This window comes from Nyctereutes procyonoides, unplaced genomic scaffold (assembly GCF_905146905.1).
Source record: "Nyctereutes procyonoides isolate TBG_1078 unplaced genomic scaffold, NYPRO_anot_genome, whole genome shotgun sequence".
Classification (NCBI taxonomy): Eukaryota; Metazoa; Chordata; class Mammalia; order Carnivora; family Canidae; genus Nyctereutes; species Nyctereutes procyonoides.
Genome location: NW_026575133.1, coordinates 47,465,877 through 47,488,534, shown reverse-complemented (window position 1 = coordinate 47,488,534; position 22,658 = coordinate 47,465,877). Strand labels below are relative to the sequence as shown.

Sequence of the window (22,658 nt, the reverse complement as noted above, 5' to 3'; positions counted from 1 at the left end):
AAGTTCTGAATTGTTTTTATAACACAGAGATGAAATTCAGGAGTTTCTAATCAACAGAGAGTGAGCTCCATTTCTCTTCTCTTTGGCTTCCCTTCCCCTTTCCCTGGCTTTCTCTGCAAGGAAGGAAAAAGGGTGAGCAGAGTTTGGGGGCCATGGAAGGACAGGCACACCTCTACAAAGTCCCATCAGAGCAGAGGGTGGATTGGGGAGCAGCTGAGGCTCCTGCCCCACCTCCCTTTGTGAATCAAGGGGTGTCTGCCTTCCCCTACCCCAGCCCCAAATCCCCTGCCCTACTTTCCCTAATGGACACACACATTCCAAAGTCTCCAAAGGCTACCATTTCTATTGTTTAGCAATGTCCAAATAACACTGGCAAAGAAGTATGATGTACAATTAATAGGGTTAAAAATAGCCAAACAATTGTAATGCAACGGATTTTTAGTGTACCTGTAAAGAAATATAAAGTAATTTGATTATTGAGAGTCCCTCTGATTTGAAAAGTGATACATTCTACATTTTAAAAGATACAGCATAAGTGAGTCAAGAGTCTGGCTAATTCAATACATTGGGTTAAACTAGTTCAGAGTTTATTCCTGTTACAGACAATCACTTTTGAGCTTTAAGATATATTTGATTTGGGATCCCCGGGTGGCGCAGCGGTTTGGCGCCTACCTTTGACCCAGGGCGCGATCCTGGAGACCCAAGATCGAATCCCACATCAGGCTCCCGGTGCATGGAGCCTGCTTCTCCCTCTGCCTGTGTCTCTGCCTCTCTCTCTCTCTCTGTATGACTATCGTAAATTAAAAAAAAAAAAAAGGTATATTTGATTCTTTCCATCCACAATCTCCCTCCTAGGTATGGGAACATAATAAGCGGCACAAGTAGCAAAGATTCTTAGAGAACTGGGTTTCTTTTTTTTTTTTTAATTGAATTATTGATTTTACCAGAACTTGTTTCCAGAAAGAAAAAGAAAAAAGAAAAAAACTTGTTTCCATGACATTTAAAAAAAACATGGGTCTAATGCTTTCATGTGGGTCATCTTGATTCTCTTAACAACCTTTTGTTACAGTAGGAAAAGCAACAGAGGATCAAGGAGGCTGACAGTTCAAGGTGCCATAAATAGTAAATTTAAAAGCTGAGGCTTAAAGCGGGGCCTTTGGCACCCCACCTAGCCCACTGGAATGAGCATCCTACCATGTTGTAAATTGGATTTCTGTGTTGAAGAATACAGTCGGTGCCATTTCAAAAGTGTATTATTTTACAAGTCAATTTTGCAAGGCACTCCTTCACATTTTCCAGTATTCTTCATAATTTCCATGTACTTATAGTCTCACCCACATATAATGTTAAAGAATTCAGGTAACCTCAAAAAAAGTGGGAAAGATATTTCAAAACTGCCCCCCTGCTGTGCTTTTCAAGGCAGCTCAATAGTTCAATTTAAATAAGACTTTCATTTTTTAAAAACTCTTATTCTAGAAAATTAGACCAAAACTAAGTTCTTCATTCTACTGTCTAAAATCTAACTTTAGTCTTGGTTGGGGGGTGGTGGGGGGGAAGGGAGAAAGAAAATGAGAATGGGAATATACTGATGTCATGAGCCCAGAAAAGTAAAATCGACATGGCAATCTTGTCTTTGTCTATTTGCCTCTCTTCTTCATTTCTATTCTTTAAGCCCAGCAGAGCACCCAAACCTAGGAGGTGTCCCTGCCTGAAGACTCATCCTTGGGCCTGAACTCATCCATCACCCCAAGTGGGTATACTAAGTAATAGGATCACCAGAAGATCCAGCTAAATCAGCATTTATAATCTGATGTAACATCTGTCCTGGAGAATAAAGTTCATGGAATCAGATAACCTTATAAATTAACCACAACACACAGACCTCAGATTTTTAAAAAAATGTGTGTAGGAATCCAACCTAAAACTACAGCACATGAGCAACAAGAGTTTGTCCATTGCAGCTATAATTACAATTCATAATATGCTCAGTCTCCACCTGCTTACCACAGCCTTTATGCAGCAAGTGAGAAAATCAGTTGTGGGAAAGGGTCCGAGAGGAATTAAGACTTCAGCATATCCTCAAGTGTTGATAGAATTGATTAAACCGGTGAGACCATATATACCTTTTGGGTTTGATGACTACAGAACTTTGTGAACCATACGTCGATGTCTTATTCAAAGGTAGGTGCTCACTAAATATTTGCTGAATGAATGAGTGAATGTATAAAAGGATGAATGCATATTGCAAAGAAATTTAGGAATTCGAACATGGCCAGAAGAACACAAGTCCTGCTCAAGTCCTGCTCCAACAACTCATCCAATCCAATCTTCCTGCCATGTCGAGTAGAGATCCATTCATGTCATGTTCCTCTCTGGTTAGAAACAGGAACCACGGGCCCCTTTGGAGTAGTGCCGAAACAGATGAGAAATGGAAGAGCAAGGAAATCCTAGAGCCTCGCTTTCATTTTTCACCTAGTTTCTTGACTTCCAATGTTTCTGCTTATTAAACAGGAAAGAAATTAATTGTTTGTAATTTTCAAAACACTTGCATGTGAACTCATTCCAGACACAGACAGCTTTAAAGGCAAAATCACTAGAGGTTATGTGGTGTACAGGGCCTAGTTACCAAAGGAGGTCACATAAAAATTAAAAAACACTACAGAATAAATAGTCCATGTTGTCCAGGGGGATGAGCAATGCAACCCAAGTAAAAATTAAAACCAAACTGCATACACTCATCAGCATTGCATAGCACATCCGACTCGCTCGCAGACAACGCAATCCCTCCTGACAGGTGCTGTACTCAGTGCACCCAGCTGAGTTAGTGTGTCTCCAGGGACCTAGGGCCTTGGGCTTTCTCCCTATGCGTTGGCTGTGTTCCCTTATGACCTTGAAGGCAAATAAACAACCCTTCACAGCACCTTAGACTATGCACATCTCAAATAAAAGCAATACGGATCTGTGCGTGGCTAACATTCAGGCCCCCTCACGTGAACAAGTAACCATCTGTCCCAGGTCAGTGCTCCATTTCTAGAACACTGGATCTGATCTTGTGTTTTCGGAAATCGCATTTGCTTTATGCTATATAAAGAATTCTTCTTCTTCTTTTTCTTCACCCTGGGCTGGCAGGTGAAGGGGACATTTTGAGATTATCTTCCTTGCCCCAAGATCCTTTTGGCCTGCAAGTGACAAAGAATGGATCCTTTCCTTAAGTGTTCTATTGTTCATGGAGGCGGTTGCCCCTACGGAGGAGTCTGGCAGGCAGGATGGTGGGTGGCTGGTCCGGAGACCCCTGGAAAATCTGCTCAGAAAAGACTGCCGGGGTTCAGGATTGACCACAGTGCATCCCGTGTCAACATTCGTTTCTGCCTCCAGCTCCTCAAAGCTGTTTTGCGGGCTGAGGATCTTTTCTCTGGCCCCAGGTTGGAGGTGGGGAGAAGGCAGGTGCATCTGGGCCCCCAGGGCTGAGCTCCTGTCCTGGGATGAGCAGCCAGGGCTTTTCCCAGAAGTGCCACTAAAGCTGTCTGACACAGGGCTCTCGCCAGACTCCGGGCACTGCAGGGAACCCACCTGGAGCTTCCGGGCCCGGCTCCTTCGGCATCTTGGCTCCAAGGTCCTCCTTGTGGAGACAGGGATCAGCCTGGAGCCCTGGGGAAGTGTGTTGGCTCCCACGGTGCCGTTCAGGAAGGAAAGTTCACCATTCTTAACCCCAAGTCCTGGATTCAGTTGGACCTGAGGGACGAGGGAAAAAGAAACAAATTCAATAGATGTTTTCCATTAACTAAGTGCCAAGAACAGGCCATGTCCCATTCATCCTCTGCCATCCTGTGCCCACAGCAGACTTTCAATAGAACCAGTTGAAGCGAAGCAGTAAGTACAATGTAATCAGGCGAGGTATCAGTATCAGCTCCAGACCTCTCTCTCTCAGAATCCCTAAACTAACATTTGAGAAGACGAAGAATCTGAGAGTCAAATGCAACGATATAGTTCCCATAGATCATGTTCAAAATATGCAAGATGTTCACAGACGTTACTTGGTGGCCTCACTTGAGGTTGCAAATAACTTATTACCAACTATGCAAAAATAAAAATAAAAAGCCACCAAAACATGTGGTTATAGTCAAGATAAAAACTGGAATAAGAATTCAATCTTTCAAAGTCCTTTTTACATCATGCTAATGATATACATCTTGAGCTATTGCGAGACATGTGGGCACTCCAGGCAGACTCATAATCAGACACCTTCTAAGTCAATATTCTTTAAATTTAGGGGCACCATTTATTTCTAGTATAGGCTATATATAGTGGTATGTGGCAAAACAACAAAGAAATGAGGGAGACTGCCTATGTAGGAGCAGTGGTGTCTTCTTAATCCCTAGCCATTCCATTCTGGCTTTATTTTTACTTTTTTAAAGATTTTATTTACTTACTCATGAGAGACTCAGAGAGAGAGGCAGAGACATAGGCAGAGGGAGAAGCAGGATTCCTGTGAGGAGCCTGATGTGGGACTCGATCCCAGGACTCCAGGATCACGACCTGAGCCAAAGGCCGATGCTGAACCACTGAGCTACCCAGGTGTCCCTCCATTCTGGTTTTAAACTTAGAGACCCTACTCAGCAGAACTGCCACTCTAGAGTTAAGTGCTCTTTCCCTCCACAGACTAGATTTCACTGGCCCATCTTCCATCCTTGGCCTCTTGGGAGCCTCATCCCCTACTCATTATGCAAAACTCTTGCCCAGGAGATTTCTGGAAAAGACAATTTTCTCTATCTTGTCAGTAACTCTTAGAAATTGGTATCCAGGATCCACCCCTGCCTGGCCCAGTCCTTAATCAAATATCAAAAAGGATGGTACAAAAGAACCTTAAGTGCATATACTGAGTGAAAGAAGCCCATCTGAAAAGTCTACATACTGTATGATTCCTACTATTTGACATCTGGAAAAGGCAAAACTATGGAGACCATAAACAGGTTAGTGGTCGCCAGGGGCTAAAGGGGAGGGAGGGATGAACAGGCAGAGAATGGAGGATTTTTAGGGCAGTGAAACTACTCTGTATGATACTTCAACGGGGGATACATGTCATTACACACTTGTCAAAATTGTTAAAATGTACAATAGCAAGAGTGAACTCTAATATAATCTATGGACTCTGGCAATAATGATGTTTCTATGCAGGTTCATCAATTGAAGCAAAGGCACCACCCTGGTGGGATGTTGACAGTGGGGGAGGCTGTGCCTGTGAGGGGTAGGGGAGGGAACATATGGGACTCTCTGTTTCTTCTGCTCCATTTTGCTGTGAACTTAGCACTGCTCTAAATATTTTTTTTAATTTATTGCCAGAAAATAAAAAGAAGGAAGGAGGCAAGAATTTATTTATCTCACCAGGCAAGAAGGAAGAAATTAGAACAGTAAGAAAGCAGGTCTAGAAATGAGTAAATCACCACACATGTGCATATGGTACGTGATACATTTATATGGCCTCCCCTCAATTTTTTCTCTGATAGAAATGATGGAGTAACCATTCCAAACTGCAGAAAGCAAAAAAGCTGCTTCCATCAATTCCTTTAGCATAGAGGTTGACAAATGTTCTCTGTAAAGGGCCATACAATCAGTATCTGAGGCCCTGTGGACCTATGGCCTTTCTCGCCATGACTAGAATCTGCTGCAGAGCAGCCCATGGACAATGTGGTAAGTGGGTGTAGCTGAGTTTCAGTCTTGTGCAATTTTCACGTGTCGTGACATTTTTTCCCCCAACCATTTAAAAATGGAAAAACTAATCTTAGCTCTGGGGGCCTTCCACCTCTGAGGGACTCAAACTGCATGCTCTTTTCTGCTCCAACACTCAGTTCTCTTACATCAGCTCTTCGACATCAACAGCTCCTTCTATGTCAACTGGAGTCCAAAGACTCTCACTTCATCCATTTCCTTGCCAATATCTCCAATTCCCCTCTGCCACTCCCTTTCTATCAAAGCTTCCCTCCAGACCTCTCACCTCCAGGTCCATCTGCATGCCCACATTCTCTGAATTTGTGTTTTGAACTTCAAGCTCTCCAAGAAATGCACATGGCTGTTCAGAGTGACATCACTGTAAAGGTGTGGCTTTCCACTTAGCCCTGCCTCCCCGCCAGTCCTGTCTCCTTAGCCACCTGTCCTTTCGCCATAGGCAGTTGTTTCAAACCCCAAGAACTGTCCTCAAACCTTCAGTCGTACAACCTCCCCACAACCTCCCAGCAGAAGGTCTCACCATCTAGATTAGAGAGAAAACAAAAGTCATCACCAGCTAGCAACTCTCTGTTGCCTGCTGCCCAACACATCTGGAACGTTCCCATCTTCTCCACAAGAAAAGGGACCGGTCTGTCTGCACTGTGAATTCCTGGCCACCCCAGCTTATCAATGATTCATTTTCTCTCACTTTGTTATCTTGTTTCTCCAGTCTTTTTCTCTTCCTGGTGCTCTGCTCACTCCTTTGCAACAGCAATTAAACCTACTCAAGTTTTTCTTGAATAAAGCATTCTTTCCCCCTCTATCCCCTCCAGCTCCGTCTCTCCTCTCCTTCACAGCCAAGCCTCTCTATAAAATTCATCCACACTCATTTATCCTATTAACCACCCCCTACCCAATTCCCCTACCCACACCACTGACTCTCCTTCCTACCAATACATGGAAATTGCTCTTGCCAAGATCATCCACAATCAACTTCCTTGTCATCCATTGTTACCGGAGCTTTGGTAGAATTTTACAAGGCTGACTGTTCTCCTTTACATTTGAAGTCTTCTTCTTTTTAAGCTTTTATGTCAACACATTCTTCTAAATTTTCTGCTTCTTTTCCATCTACCGCTTCTTGGTTTCTATTGAAGGAGCCTCTTCCCCTGTCAGTTCATTATATGTTGTGTTTCTTCAGTGCTGACCTGAGTCCTCTTCTCTCTTTGCATACCCTCCCAGAGCAATCTCATGGGCACCCATGCCTTCAATTACTATTTAAATGATGAAAGCTCCCCAAAGCATAACTACAGTTCAAACCAGTTTTTTAAGCTTATACTTACCTATCCAACTGTCTTCCAGGCACCAGCTACTCAAACTCAACATGTCCAAAATTGAACTCATTTCCCCTCTGTGCTAATTCTGTTCTGTTTAGTCTTTTCCCTTTCTTCGAATACATCAGCTCCGTGTTAGTCAAGCAAGAACGTCATTTTTTCTTCTTCATCCTCATGTTATCCATTCCCATGGACTCTGCCTCACAGAGATCTCTCAGATCTTTCTGTGTCTCCATGTACAAGGCCATTAACCCTAGGTTAGGCTCTCACATCTCTCGTCTGAATTATTGCAATGGTCATATGATAAGGCCCCATGCTCTCACCTCCCTCCAATCCCTTCTCCACTCCACTACAAGAGGAGCTTCAAAAACAGTTTTCATCATGTCACCTTCCTGCTTCAGATGGCTCCCTACTCTTCTTGAAATAAAAATCTAAGCCCTTAAAATGTCCTATCACACCGTCGACAATCTGCCCCTTCTTCCTCCAGCCTGGTCATTTACCACTTCCTCCCTTTTAGGCTCTAGTTGTCAAAATCGAACTTCTTGGATATTATTTGCTCTTTCCTAGTGCCAGTGTTTGTGTATATTATTTCCTTTGTCTGAAATATGTCTCCTCTAACCCCTTTCCTAAAAACCCATGGCCAATGCCAGCTTCTATGTCATTTCCACTTGGAAGCTTTCTTGATATCACTAAATCTGGGGTGGGTCCCCTAAATATTGGCTCTGTCACTTATTAGTTGTTGGATTTTAGGCAAGTTACCTAATCTTCCTAGGCCTCTGTTTCTAAGGAGGTAATCCTAAGTACCAGCATCAGAGAGTTGTTGAAAGGATTAAATGATAACAGTGTCTAGGACATAGTAGTGCTAAATACAAGTTGGTCATTATCATAGTAATTAGTATTATTATTAGATCTTCTAGAAGCCTTACCATATTATAGTAGTTACCACACTGTTATGCATCTGCCCACTTACTTTTCTGTATCTTCCTCTAAACTTGTCATCTGGAAGAAAGATTGTATGCATCTTCTTCATTGTTGTAACTCCAGTACCTAGCATGTTGTAGGTAATCACTAGATGTCTTTGGATACATAAGTAAAGCTTAACACCTAAGAAAATATAAATTTTTACACGTAGAAATGTATGGAAGTGTAGAATGTATGAATTGGGCCCCTAATTATTTGACATTAGGTAGATATAAAGTCTTATCTAGAAAATTCAAAAAGACTTTCATCATTTGGTTAGCCATTTCTGCAAACTTTTAAAGAGAAAGAAATATCAACTTTCCTTCCTTATAGAAAGGTCTAAGATCCTTAGACCGCATAGCACAACTGAATGTAACATTATTAATGCAGAAATGCAGATGTGTGCAGATAGAGTGAAGAATTTCTAGGAGAAACATAATGCTGGGTGATTGAGAGAGATCCCTTGAGGGAGAAGAAAAGCTCCTCTTGCCAAAAAAATAAATTGAAACTCATTTGTAGAAATTCTGATCATTTAGAGCTCATCTTTCCAAGAAATATTCATAAAATATTACAAATTGAGAGCTAGCATTTTCAAGTTTCAGGGAATGTTAGCAGTTATCTTGATGAATAGAATGATCATTTGTCACTCATTTGACTCTGAACACTTGAGAAACAAGAGAATATACATCACTGAAAAATGTATTTCAGAACAGATTCACATCATGAAGGGAAAATAATATTGTCTCTTACTAGAAGTGACTGTAAGAGATAGCAAAAGAGAATTTTTCCTACATTGAGAAAAAAATTAAATGGAAATAAATTATACACATAATAAGAAACATCAAAACAGGCCAAACTTGCTTACCAAAGAGTTGAAACCACTCCTTTATAATTAATTGATCTTTAGATTAAAATCACTTACTCTAACTGATTAACCAAAACCACTGGTGTTAACCTGCTTTTCAATAAGAGTGAAAAACTTCTAAGTCATAGCCTCCAAGTGTTCTTTCAGGGAGTATTGAGTGAGATGAAGAGCAGGGATGGGAGTGTGTGTATGTGTGTGTGTGTGTGTGCGCGTGTATGTGCGTGTGTTGCTGCATGGGGTACATTAGGGATGTAGATACAGAATGGAAAAGAAACAGAGAAGGAACAAAGGGAGGAATAGAGTCTGAGTGTGTACAGCTGAGAGATCTGAAAATGAGAAAAGACTCTCAAGAAATGCTACAGAAGAAAATGAATTACTTTCTTCATGAGAGGCTATATTCTTTCATTTTTCAATGGCTAATGAAGAACATAAGGATAACTTAGCTAAATGTCTGTTGATAAAATGAAAAGAATCACATGCTTGCTTACACCAATCTAGCTTCTGGAATATACACCTTTTTCTGAAGAGACAGACTTATTTCCTGAAAACAAGCAGTCAATCAACCCATGTTTCAGAACAGCTGTCTACTTACTAGTCTACTGGAAATAGACATTTACAACAAAATACCAAAAAGATGAAGAGAGTCATAAACTCCCAAATTATATGGTACAAGAATACAAAAATATGTAATCAGTTGTGTATTACAAAAATTTCCACGTAAAATGTACACCAAATGGGAGTGAATGTGCACTTGAGCTTCACGGCAGATTCCACAGAGAAATTACTATCTGAGCAGAGCCTTGAAGGATGGATAAGTAAAAAGGAAGAGAAAAACACCTCTGGACAAGCGGCAGCTTAGGCAAAACATAGATGCAGATATCCATAAAAAGGGGATATGTTCAACTTAAACAAGAATGAAATTCTGACACATGCTACACGGATAAACCTTGAAAATATTATACTGAGTGAACCAAGCCAGACATAAGGGTGAATGTTACATCATTCCACATATGGAAGGCCTAGGGGAAGCAAATTTATAGGAACAGAAAGATGAATAGAAGTTACCAGGGACAGAGGGAGGAGAGAATAGTGGGTTATATGGTGTAATAGGTACAGAGTTTCTATTTGGTGTGATAAAAAAAAGTCCTGGAAACAGACTGTGGTAATGGTTGCACAACATTGTAAATGTACTTAATGGCATTGGATCCAAGACTTAAAAGTGGTTCAAGTGATAAATTTTATGCTCTGTGTATCTTATGACAATAAAAAAAAAAAAAAAAAACCTGGGTGTAGGAGTGAGCCTAGAGTTCTGGAAAGAAAGTTGGGATAGCCATAAACTTAGCAATCATTTAAAGATATATTCAACTGTGATGTGCTGGGTAAAAGAGGATGCCTGGAGCAAGAGTGAAGAGTTAGAATGAAGAGTTAGAATGTTGTAATAATAATGCACATTTAAAGCTATGTGGGCTGAACAAAGGAAGGCAGAAAAGGAATGTCCCCAAAGGAAAACTACAATAGTTGGGTGTTACTGAATGTGGGGCTTCTGGAAAAAGGGGCTTTAATAGTGATGATGTTTCAAAGCCAGAGAAAATGAAGAGACAGTGGCCAGAGCTGGAGAAGATGGGAGAGAAGTTAACTTAGATTTTGCTTGGACTGAATGTAAGGTGAGGATGAGACATTATGTTCAAATCATCTTACAGGGGGCTAGAAATAAGCTAAATAAACAAATAAATAAGCTAAAGCTCAACAGCTAGAGATGCAAACACAGAAGTAAGACAGATGATATTAAATCCACAGGACGCTCTGTATTTCTTAATCTTAGGGAAATCTTTAATCAAGGACAGCAGTTCTCAACTTCCCAAACTTCTCAGCAGTTCTCAAACTTCACCCCTCCCCACCCCACCCCCCAGAGGCATTTGACAAGGTCTGGAGGCATCTTGATTGTCAAAACTAGGATGCAGGGTATTGAGGGGTCGTTGTTACTGGCATCTAGTGGCAGAACCAACAATGCTGCTAACATGAGCAATGCATGGGACAGTCCTCCACAATGAAGAATCATCTAGTCCAAAATGTCAATACCATCATAAATGAGAAAACCTGATTCAGGGACAGGAGGAAAAAGGTGAGTGCTTGGGAAGAAATAGCAAAGGGATAGCCAGACAGAGAAGAGAAAATGCTGAGTTAAAGAGCTGGGTTATTGAAGCCTCCAGAGGAGAGACTTTCGAGGCAGGAGCAGTCAGCATTTACTGATGCTGGTGGTCTTAGAGCAAAAACTCTTCCAGCATCTGTACGTGAGGTGAGGACGCAGGGCAAAAAGCCCCCAAAGATAGGAGAGACAGACAGACAAATACAGAAAATCACAGCTTCTCAGAGCAGAGACTCATAAGTGGAAGCCACAGCAGGAACCAGCACCAAGCAAGGAAAACCTCAACTATCACTGAGGAATGCTAGAAGGCTCAGTGTAGATAACTCTGCGAGTTAAAAACTCCAGGGGGTCTCAGTCACAGAGGGGCCCTGCAAACTTGTGAGATTTCCCTCCAGGAGCTTGACCAGATGCTCGCAATAAATAGCAGAGAAAAATCTCTTTGTCTTTCTGAAAGGGAAGGAGAAAAAGTACCACTTTTAAATCCACCAGAAAACTGTGTTCTTAAAAGGCCTGCTCTCAGAGTAAACTAGTTAAGCAAAAGTTAGCCCTGATAGGTACTATCGGAGCCTAACTGACACAGGGGAAGGGGATACTCAATTCCAGCTGATTCTAGCCACACTCTCCCACCAAAGGAGGAAGAAAAAAATTTTAAAATACTGGTGAATTCACAGTCCCAGACACAGACTCACTAAAAGACTGTGTGCAATGTAATCATAGAATGCTGTCCCTCCCCCAACTGTTCACCACCACATTACAAAAGGCCTATTTTCAGCAGTTCCTTTTACCTGCTACATCATGTCTGGCTAGCAAAAGCAAAACAAAAAAAGAAGGCATAATAAAAGGTAAAAAATACAATTTGAAGGGACAGGTTAAGCATCAGAACCAGGCATAGCAGAATTGCAGGAATTATCAGGCCAGGAATTTGAAACAGCTATGGTTAATGTACTAGGAGCTCTAATTGGTAAAGTAGACAGCACGCAAGAACAGATGGGCAATATTACCAGAGATAGATACCCTAAGAAAGAATAGAAAGAAACACTGGAGATTAAAAAACAATGACAACAACAGAAATCAAGACTGCCTTTGATGGGCTTACTAGTAGACTGGACAGGGCTGAGGAAGGAATCCTGAGCTTGAGGGGACCTCGAAAGAAACGTTCAAAACTAAAAATCAAAGAGAACAAAGACAACAAGCTAGAACAGAATATCCGAGGACAGTGAGACAACCACCAAAAGTGTAACAGATGGATAATAGGAAGACCAGAAGGCAGGAAAGAGAGAAAGGAAACAGAAGCAGTATTTGAAATAACAAAAACTGAAAATCTATCCCAAATTAATGTCAGAAACCAAACCACAAATCCAGGAAGCTCAGAGAACACCAAGGATAAAAATTCCGCAAAAGCTACACCTTGACACATTGTTTTCCAGACTACAAAAATCAAAGATAAAGAAAAAAATCCTAAGACACCAGAAAAAAAAAAAAAAAGACAAGAGTGGGGTGTTTGCATGGCTCAATCAGTTGAGCATCCAACTCTTGTTTCCCGCTCAGGCCACGATCTCATGGATCATTAGATCAAGCCCTGTGTCGGGCTCTGTGCTCAGCAGGGAGTCTGCTTGAAGATTCTCTCCCTCTGCCCCTCCTCCCACTTGAGTGCTCTCTCTCTCTCTCTCTCTCAAATAAATTTTTAAAATTGTAAAAAAAAAAAAAAAAAGACACGAATCACCTCTCACCTTTCAACAACTATGCAAGCAAGAAAAGAAGGGAGTGGAAATACCAACCTAGAATTTCACATCCTATAAATTCTCCTTCAAAAGTGAAGGAGATTCAAGGCCTCAAACAAAGAGAAATTGAAGGGATTTATTTGCCAGGAGGCCTGCCTTGCAAGACACATCACAGGTCTTTGGAGAGAAGCAAAATAATATGGTCAGAAGCTTGAAAGGAAGAGCACTGAAGAAGAGATAAGTGAAGGTAAATGCAAAACTTCCATTTTTCTCATTCTTCATTGATCTAATGAAAAAGTTTATTTAAAATAATAACACCGTATTCTATATGTTGGCAAAATGAACACCAATAAAAAATAAATTTATAAAAAAATAACATCAACAGTGTGTTTAATTATGTATGTTTATGTTTATATCATATGTTAGCACCGGATGTACATAGAAAAGAGGAGAGACCTCAAGTCAATAATCTAAGTTTCCACCTGAGGAAACTAGAAAAAGAAAAGCATATTAAATCCGAAGTCAGCAGGGGTGCCTGTGTGACAGCCAGTCAGTTGAGTGTCTGATTCTTGCTTTCAGCTCAGGTCATGATCTCAGGGTCGTGAGATTGAGCCCCGTGCCAGGCTCCATGCTCCGCACAGAGTCTGCTTGTCCCTCTCTCTCTGCGCGTACTCTCTCTCGCTCTCTTTCAAGCAAACAAACAAACAAATAAAATCTGCCCCCAAAAGTCCAAAGTAAGCAGAAGAAGGGATAATGAGAATTAGAGCCGAAACCAGTGAAATTTAAAGCAGGAAATCAGTAGAGAAAAATCAATGAAATTGATTTTTGGAGGAAGAACTTGTTCTTGGAGAGCGGTGTGGATTCTAACTCAGGTACCAGTTGTAGAGGATTCAGAGGTGAGGCCAAGGACTGGAGGAAGGATATGCAGGCATGAGTTCTAAGTCTTTCAGCAGAATAAACTGGGAAGAGCTGCCAGGAAGGATGGCTGATGACCAGTGTCTGTTGTTGAGACTCAGTATCCTGGGTTGTATTGATGCCGGGTCATGTACTGGCATAACTGAACCCCCCTGTCCAGGTCCATGAACAAGACGCCCCCACTGTGGAACAGGAGTAGAGGTGCATGTGAACTTTCTCACTTCATTCATCTTAGGAGGCAGTCAACCCTTGTTGTTGTTGTTGTTTTAAATAATAAATTTATTTTTTATTGGTGTTCAATTTGCCAACATACAGAATAATACTGTGCTCATCCCGTCAAGTGCCCCCCTCAGTGCCCGTCACCCATTCACCCCCACCCCCCACCCTCGTCCCCTTCCACCACCCCTAGTTCGTTTCCCAGAGTTAGGAGTCTTTATGTTCTGTCTCCCTTTCTGATATTTCCTACCATTTCTTCTCCTTTCCCCTCAGTCAACCCTTGTTAAGAAAGACTTGGAAGGTGGGCCCTCAAGGGGCTAAGAGGCAACCTCCCTTCTCTTGCTATGTGCTTGGCCTGGAGCCCCTCCTGGTGACGGGTGTGGAGAACACACAGAGGAGACCTGGGAAAGGATCTCAAGGTCACATCTTAGCAAAGGAGCTCTGAATGGTGACACTCAGAGGTGCTTGTAATTCACCGTCCCTGTACAGAATCTTTTGTTGTTTTCCCCTTTTATCCTAAAACTTTCAGAAAGATCTTATTGAAAATTGCAGCCTGGTTTCAATAGCATTGTGGAGACATTGGCAAGGACATGCCCATAAGTGGAGGGTGGTGGTGGCCGCAGTTGCCAGTGGAGGAGAGCTGGCCCTGCAGCCTGTGCCAGTCTTCTAGGGATTATTGGCAACACAACCGGGGAACGATGGTCTGGTGAGGAGAGACCTAAGGTTTTTTCAGTGCACCCAAGAAATTGTATCTTAGGGACTATGGCACACCACCAAGTGACACACTGGCTTCTGTGACATCATAATCTTTACCTCCTTTCTGGCTGCTCCTTCTCACATTCCTTCACTCATTCTTCTTCTCTTTCTCACTCCTGGAGTGTGGATGTTTTGTAGGCTCTGCCTTCATCTCTTCTCATTCTACCCTCTGTTCCTTGATACTAGCACTTCTTCCCAGGGCTTCAACCATCACCCCCAATCTATGTCCCCAGGCCAAGTTCCAGCTCCCAGAGGCCACCTGACTGGGTATATCTTCGTGAATGACCTTCAAGCAGCTTAAACTCAGTGCGTCCAGACTCATCATCACCTCCTTCTTTTCTACCCCTACGTCTAATTCATTTCCAAATCTGTTAAGTCCAACCCTGAAATATAGTTCATATTTAACCTCACGCTTCTATTGTGGGTCCCCTTACTCTAAACTTTGCTGGTTCCTATTGGATGACTGAAGTCACTCTGGATGCGTCAGTCTAGCACTCATCCGATCTACTCTACGTGATGGTACCAGGGTTATCATTCTAAACTGTATACTACAGACTATCTGCCATTTCTTGAAAAACATTAATAAATGCCTCTCTAATGCCTGTTGTATGTCCTCCTGTTCTCATACTCAGTGGGCCAACAAGCATTCTCCTAAACTCCTTTGTGCTCTCCAGCCACACACCCTGCTACCCCCAGTTCGGTCACCCTCCAAGTGGCACATCCTTCAAACAACTTTTCCAAACTTGGTCAAATTAACCCTTTCTGTCCCTACACTCAAGGTGGGGACAGAGAATTTACCATAGGCCACTTGCCATTACAGGCACTTGTGGGAAATCAGTCCTCCCATCAGCCTATAAAGGCAGTGTGACATCACACAGAACCCCTAGCCAAAGGGCACCTGTGGGAAAAACACAGGGACAAAGGAGGATTGCTAGAGAGGGAAGGGAGGAATTAACCTACCACACCTTTGCAGCTGTTAAGAACTAAGACAAATGGAGGACAGGCCTAGAACAGGGCCTGGCCCAGGATAGGCACTCAGGAAGAGTATTTGGTGAATGAAGAAACATGGACATATTTGATCATTTATTGATACATTCATTCATTTACTGAGCATCCACTATGTACCCTAAAGTCACTCTCATCAAAAATAAACACTCTAGGGGATCCCTGGGTGGCGCAGCGGTTTAGCACCTGCCTTTGGCCCAGGGCGTGATCCTGGAGACCCGGGATCGAGTCCCACGTCGGGCTCCCGGTGCATGGAGCCTGCTTCTCCCTCTGCCTGTGTCTCTGCCTCTCTCTCTCTATGTGTGACTATCATAAATAAATAAAAAAAAATAAAATAAAATAAACACTCTAGACTCTGAGAAGCATCCGGCCATCTGCGCTGACAGGAGAAAAGAATTGTTCACTGTGTGCATCTGGTGAGATGGCTAGTGGCCTTCTTACACACGCAATCATCGCATTGCTTCTGCGCAATCTCCTACAGTTTCTACTTTACAGAGCACCTCCATTTACATTCTCTTTTTTGATCCTCAGAACAAATTCTACGTGTCAGCGTCACTCACAGCCTCCATCAGTGACTGCTGATTGCCGTGAGGATAAAACAGAAGCTAGTTAGCCAGGCTCCGGTTCATTCACACAAGAATGTGGTTGGCCTACTGTGTGCCAGACACTGTTCTAGGTCCTGAGAGTACAAAAGTGGATGAAGAGCTTCCTGCCCTCATGGAGCTTATCTTCCAGTGGCTGACCATAGTCCTGATGATGTGGTCTCCAGCCACCTGCTCATTTTCCCTGAGCCCCTCTTTTCACCCCAGCCACAGAGAACCTCAGGCAGTGTTCTGCACATGCCCTGTTAAGGAAATGCCACCACATGCTTCTCTTTGGAAGAGACCGTGGGTGACCCTTCTCCATCTGGCTACTTCCTTCTGGGCTGTCCAGCCTCGGCAGGCCCAGGTATCACTCCTCAGGAAGCTTTGACCATCACCCGCCCCCCGTGGGTCTAGCATGCCCACACACATGTCCATTCTGGCCTTCAGGAAAGGTTATTCGTGGAGAGGTTAATTAGTGGTTTTCCCTTGAATGGGTATTATTTCCTTTCTTTTGGTCACCATCAGTCATCTGGGCCACCCTGCATTTGTTCCCCTACTGATCTTCGCTGGTGGCCCTCACTCTTCCCTGGGAGTCCCAGGAGGGCCTGACTCCACAGGCAATCCAGCAGAGCCTCTGCCTCAGAACTACACCGCCCCACGCAACCCCATTCCCTTGGATGCAATAATTGGTTTAGAGGAGAGGAGAATCTGACCCAAGTTGGGTGGGTTGATCTGAAAAATAGGAACAGTTAAAAATGTGCCCCCTGCTGCACACACATATGAAATGTTTGTTCGACAGTGAGCTTGATTTTAAATGCTAGAGATTAACCAAGGCTGAAGGAGAAACCTTAGATGCCTTAGAAATTGCTGAGTTAAATCAGAGGCAACTACAGTGCCTGTCCACCTTGGGTGACAGGTAAATAATTGAGAAATCTTTTCATAAGGAATCCAACTGATTCAAACTCAAGGCAGATAATAAAATTAAAGGGAAAGACTATTCATCTTCCATCCTGTTATTATTACTTGACCCAACGGGCCTTAAAGGGGTTACTGACCTTTTCTTAAGGACAGAAGCCACAGAACATTTTGCTGTGGTGTCATGTACACCTCCCTGCCTGCACTCTCTTACACACACTTGCACACCCACCGAGCACTGGACGATAATGGGTAACTGTCTGGGTTTTGGAGCTGAGTAGATACTTCCTTACCTGTCTCTTGTGTCTTAGGCAATTAACTGAGTAGCTCAGTTTTCTCATCTGCAAAATGGGAGAAATAGTGCCTCCCTAGGTTGTTATAAGAATTAAATAAAGCAATCCATGTAACAACCCTTAGCCTAGGTCAGAACAGATAGTAATAGCTAAAATTGCATTCTGGGCACTACCTTAAGCACTTGAAGCATGACGTCGTTTCGTGTGGCTGACCACCCACACTCTAGGAAGATGCTACTCCTCCCTCCACTGTGCTAATGAAGGAATCGAGGCTTAGCCAGGCAGCTACTAGGTGCCAGGCCCAACTGCCACGAAATACTAGGCAAGGGACGACACATGGTAGCGATCATGATTGTGCCTGGCTTAGATGGGATGCTTACAGGAAAAGCCTTTAAAATCAAGATTTTCTTTTTAAACTAAGGAGCTCTAACCATCAAATTAGATCGGGGATAAAACTGATAGTGATACAAGCTGCTTAAACATTAAGTCACCAGGGGAAAACAATGAAGTCAACAGGACTACAAACTTAACATCTCCAACCATAGTTAACAACTTCAGCTTCCTTAGGTCAGATGGAAAAGCTTACACTACTCCTGAACCCAAAGCCGTGGGCAAAGTATTTGCTTACAGTTTCAAAGGACAAGCTGAGAAATGGGATGTCCCGTGATTCTCCTGCGAACCACTTGCACCACTTGCGTGAGCTCACGGGGCGTGAACTCCATTATCTGGCAGATGAGGGGATTTTATTAGATCAGTGCCTCTCAGCCCTGACACTACATTTTGAGTCACCCCAGGCGCCCCCAGAGATGCTGATCTCACCGGCCTGGGGCGCAGGCCCATGGGGATTTTTGCAAGCTCCCCAGGGATTCTGATGTGCAACCGAAGCTGAGAACCGCTGCATTGGATCATCACTAAGGCCCATCTCAGAGGTCAAACCACACAGCTCCATGCGCATCTATAAAGATCAGAGGCAAAACAGGGATGAATACCTGAAGCAGAATCTTGTTGCCATCATAGTCCTGTGTTTGCCACCTGGTGCGGCTGATGGGGACGCACGGATGAGGTAGGAGAGGCACCAGCTGGCCGATCTCTTGAACCTTGAACTGCAGCACCGAAGACTCTTTGGGGTCCACTGACACTCCAAGGGGCAGCTGCTTGAGCGACAACTGCAGAGCAAAGTTCTCGGTGGCGTAGAGCACAAAGAAACAGAAGTTGCTCTTCTGCAACGTGGCTTCCTTCTGCAGGATCAGCTCATAGAGTCTGATGGCGTCCTCGTAGTTGTCAAAGCTGCAGTAGAGGGTGACTCTCAGGATCTCGGTGCCGCGGTGCACCTGCCTCACGCCCCACACGGGCATCTGGCTGTCCAGACTGTAGAACTCCTGATTGGCAAGGATGTAGGGACACGGCCTCCCCTGGGCGCTCGGGGCGGGGTAGCACTGCCACGGCCAGCGCCCTAGGGAGTCAAGAACCCGAAAGAGCCGCTCCTCTCCGAGGCTCTCGTGCAGGAAGAGCAAAACAGACATCCCCGGGAACCGTGACCGCCTGGAGTGGCACTTGTCGTAGTATTTCACCGGACTGACCCGCTCTGACACCAGGAAGGGTCGGACGTCTGGGCAAATGCAGGCCAGGAGCTGATCCAGGGTTTGCTGCAGAAGCGAGCCTTGGCCAGAGCTGGCCAGGAGGTGGATGGTCATGGCCAGGGGCTCCGGGGCCCCGTCCATTCTGGAAGGCGAACGAGGGGGATCGAAGGAAGCAAGCGCGGGGGGCCCGCTGCGGAGCCGTGAGCCCGGCCGGAGACCTGCGGCCCCTTCAGAGCAGAGCTCGTGGCCCGGGCCCCGCTTGCAGGGGGGGCTACACGGCCAGAGTCCACGCGGATTGGGGCCCGCCAGCCGTGGGGCCCGTGTCATCGGGCTCGCCCAGCGTGTAACTGCGTGTTGGCTTGTCCAGGCCCAGTCCTGGGTTTCTGTTTGACCTAAAAACCTATAATCCTGAGAACCACCCAAGTGGGTGGTTCTTGCAGACACTCAGTAAAGGAAATGAGCAAGCAGAAAGGAACACGAGGCCGTGGGCTCGGTGGGGCTGATTGCAATCTGTTTGGTTGAAAAGACATCCATTTTATGAGCCCACAATGGGCTCTGATTTCCTCCTTGCATCTCTCTGTGTTTACAGTAGCCTGCCAGGCCACCTGAACACAATGACTGCTTTAAAACAATTCTCGAAACTTGTCCCCTGGCCAGGATTTTTTTCCCCCCTTTGTCTTTTTTTTTGTTACGGGACAACTGATGCTGGCAGTGAAGAGAAGACACTGTATCTAAATGATACTGAGCGTTCCCTGCAGATGATTTGCTGTGTTGCGAAGCCTGAGCGCATGCACTAAAATGTTGCAAAAAAAAAAAAAAAAGAAAAGAAAAGAAAATGTCGCAAAACAAACAAAATTCCCCCTTTATTCATGCTGATTCTTCAGGAAGAGTGAGAGCTTCCGAATGTGGACAGTAGGATTGCTCAGATCTATTGAGGATCTCCTAGGCACCAGTCATAAGCGGTTCTAAAACTTGACATAAATGGATTTAATTCTGCAGCAAACCTGTGAAGAAAAGACGATTTATCCCCAGAATACTTGCAAAGGGCCCAGGGCTAAGCCACAGAAAAGCTAAGCGACTTGCCTAAGGTTTCACAGCTAAAAAGTGGCTGAGGGAAGATTTGCTCCCAGGAACTGAGAGGAGTAAAGACGAAGCGCCTCTCACGGACCTGCAAGGCCCGTCCTGCATTTCCTTCCTAAGGATAGGGTGAGGACACCAAAGCAAACTCTAATTGAGGACATGTATTTATCCTAGAGACTCGGGGGCTGTTGAATCTTAAAATGAATTTTCTTCAATTAGAATATTCACGCTCTAAACATAACACCCACCCTAACGTGTTCTGAATATCCATTGGAAAACCATCGGCTATTCGGAGAGCTGTGCTCCTAAAAAGGTGTGGATATGCACATTTTTAAACAGAATTCTTAAAGTAAGCTGCTTATTAATACTTATCAATGAAACTTATTGTGACAGTCTTATAATTTAAAAAGCACTTTTGTGGGACACGTGGGTGGCTCAGCAGTTGAGCATCTGCCTTCGGCTCAGGGTGTGATCCCTGGGTCCCGGGATCGAATTCCCATTGGGCTCCCCACAGGCAGCCTGCTTCTCCCTTTGCCTATATCTCTGCCTCTCTCTGTGTCTCTCATGAATAAATAAATAAAATCTTTAAAAAAATAAAAAGCACTTTATGATTTTAAATATGACAACTTTATGTAGGCTGATTCTTTTAATAGTTTAATAACCAAATTTAAAGTCAAATATTGTTATCTAAGGAAAAGAATCATTTCTGCTCAGGTTTCTTGTTTCTTTTCTAAATCAAACCTACACTTCCAATCATTTGAGGTTCAAAACTCCTATACTTTTTCCACTGGAAAAATACAGAAATATAGTTGATACCAAATGAATTGTTTTTTAACTATCACAGTAATTAAATTCAGTGTGCTTCAATTTTCCAAAAATCATTAGTTTTTTTTTTTTAAGCCATTATAGTTCTCAATCTTTAAAACAACAACAACTCTTCATTCATGGCCCACATTAGCATTTGCAGGCAATAACTCTCATCTCTCAATAGGACACCCTCCCCTTCTCTCTGTCCTTCGGCTCAGAGCTGGCTGTACTTGGGCACTTTCGACTTCAGACATGGTTTTTGAAATATCCTTCGCAACTCTGGAAATAACCTCTAAAGATTCAAGGAGAAAAAAAACATCCCCCTGAGACAAAGGTATTAACTCACATCATTTTGCACAAGGAAGTATTGAAGCCCTTATATAGGAACGGGTTTGCTCCTTCGTGTTGTTTTGATCTTTTTTCCAGTGCGGAAACATACTTTTTTTCCTCTGGAGGTTGTCATTTCTGTCAGGACTGGGAAGATTTCATTAATCTGATGGCAGCCAAAGTGCCAAGAAATACAGGGGGCGGGGGAGGGAGGCCACCAATCTCCTTTCTGACTGGTTGCCTTTGCAATTATTTTTCCGGGAACAACCTGAAATGTTGACCCTGGGAGTAACTGCCTCCCTCCTCCTCCGGCCCACCACCCACCACAATGGCCAGATTCTCAGCCAGGGCTCGATTCCTACTGTGCTCTTTATTTTTGCAAGCTGCTGGGCTGAAGTCGCAGATGAATGTACGAAGGGAAATCATGAGCTTTGACTCCTAGTTCCTGGACAGCTGACATTCAGCAATCTACCTTATTTTTCTTAAACTTGGCAAAGATGCCCAGGTCTGTCAGTCATCAGCTCCTGGATGGCAGCCAGAGGGTCAACTCCTCCTGGCAAAGTGGAGGAGCAGGTGACAGGTACTACAAGGGAAGGTAAGAAATCAGCTAGTTATGAGGATTTGTCAGAACCCGTGGACAGCCACCGGGATCTGTCCCTGCTGCAAGTCACATACGTATAACGGGATACATTAAAACTCTGACATCCTGCTGCCACTCCAAGACAACTTTGAGAAAGTTTCTCTCTCTTTAACTTGTAAAATGTGTTTATGCATCCCACATACAGAGAGCCAGGCACTGCGCCAGGAGCCGAGAAGAGATAATCACCAAGTCCCACTTTGGAGGAGCACCCAAAATGATGTCATTGGTGCCTCAGTAAAGGTCGCCGCAGGATACCATGGAAACCCCTAGGAGGAGCGCCCAATCTAGATGAGAGGGCCAAGGATAGGGAGGGAGAGGAGGAGATGAGTCTCCCTCATCTTCAGGGAGAGGAGGAGATGCTACTGGAAGGAAGGAGCCACGCAGGTGAGGAGACTTGGTTGGGGAAGGGGGAGTGGTTCCAAGGAGAGGATGCTGATGGGGACCAGCCAGACCTGGATAAGAGGGTAGGGGTTGTAACCCACTGGCCAAACTGCAGGCAGTTCAAGACGGATGGAGGGTGGGGACAACCAAGGGGGAAAGTGGCAAGAGGCTGGAAAGGCAGCCAGGCCTCACAGTTCGCCCCAAAGGGTTTAGGATTTTTTCTAATGGGAACAGAACGACGGAAAAGTTGGCTTGAAAAAACACAGACAGGGAACATACATGGAAAGTCAAAGTCTGGGGATCCCTGGGTGGCTCAGTGGTTTAGCGCCTGCCTTCGGCTCAGGGCCTGATCCTGGAGGCAGGGTTCGAGTCCTGCATCTGGCTCCCTGCATGGAGCCTGCTTCTCCCTCTGCCTGTGTCTCTGCCTCTCTCT

At 44.1% G+C, this 22,658-nt stretch overlaps 1 protein-coding gene across 1 annotated transcript; it reads right to left on the bottom strand.

Moving 5' to 3' along the window:
* Window positions 1-902: 902 nt before the first annotated feature.
* Window positions 903-19,334, bottom strand: FAM124B (family with sequence similarity 124 member B). The gene is made up of 2 exons (XM_055300049.1): window positions 18,400-19,334; window positions 903-3,732 (listed from the first exon to the last, which is right to left on the bottom strand). Exons 1-2 carry the CDS (start codon window positions 19,315-19,317, stop codon window positions 3,082-3,084), a joined length of 1,569 nt encoding a protein of 522 aa, XP_055156024.1. The 5' UTR covers window positions 19,318-19,334; the 3' UTR covers window positions 903-3,081.
* Between the last annotated feature and the right edge of the window lie 3,324 nt (window positions 19,335-22,658).

Excerpts from the sequence above, each read along its gene's own strand:
- FAM124B (XM_055300049.1), bottom strand. The coding sequence starts at position 19,317 with ATGACACGGGCCCCACGGCTGGCGGGCCCCAATCCGCGTGGACTCTGG. Across the intron at positions 3,733-18,399 it reads GCAACAAGATTCTGCTTCAG|GTCCAACTGAATCCAGGACT; the intron begins GTATTCATCCCT and ends CTCGTCCCTCAG.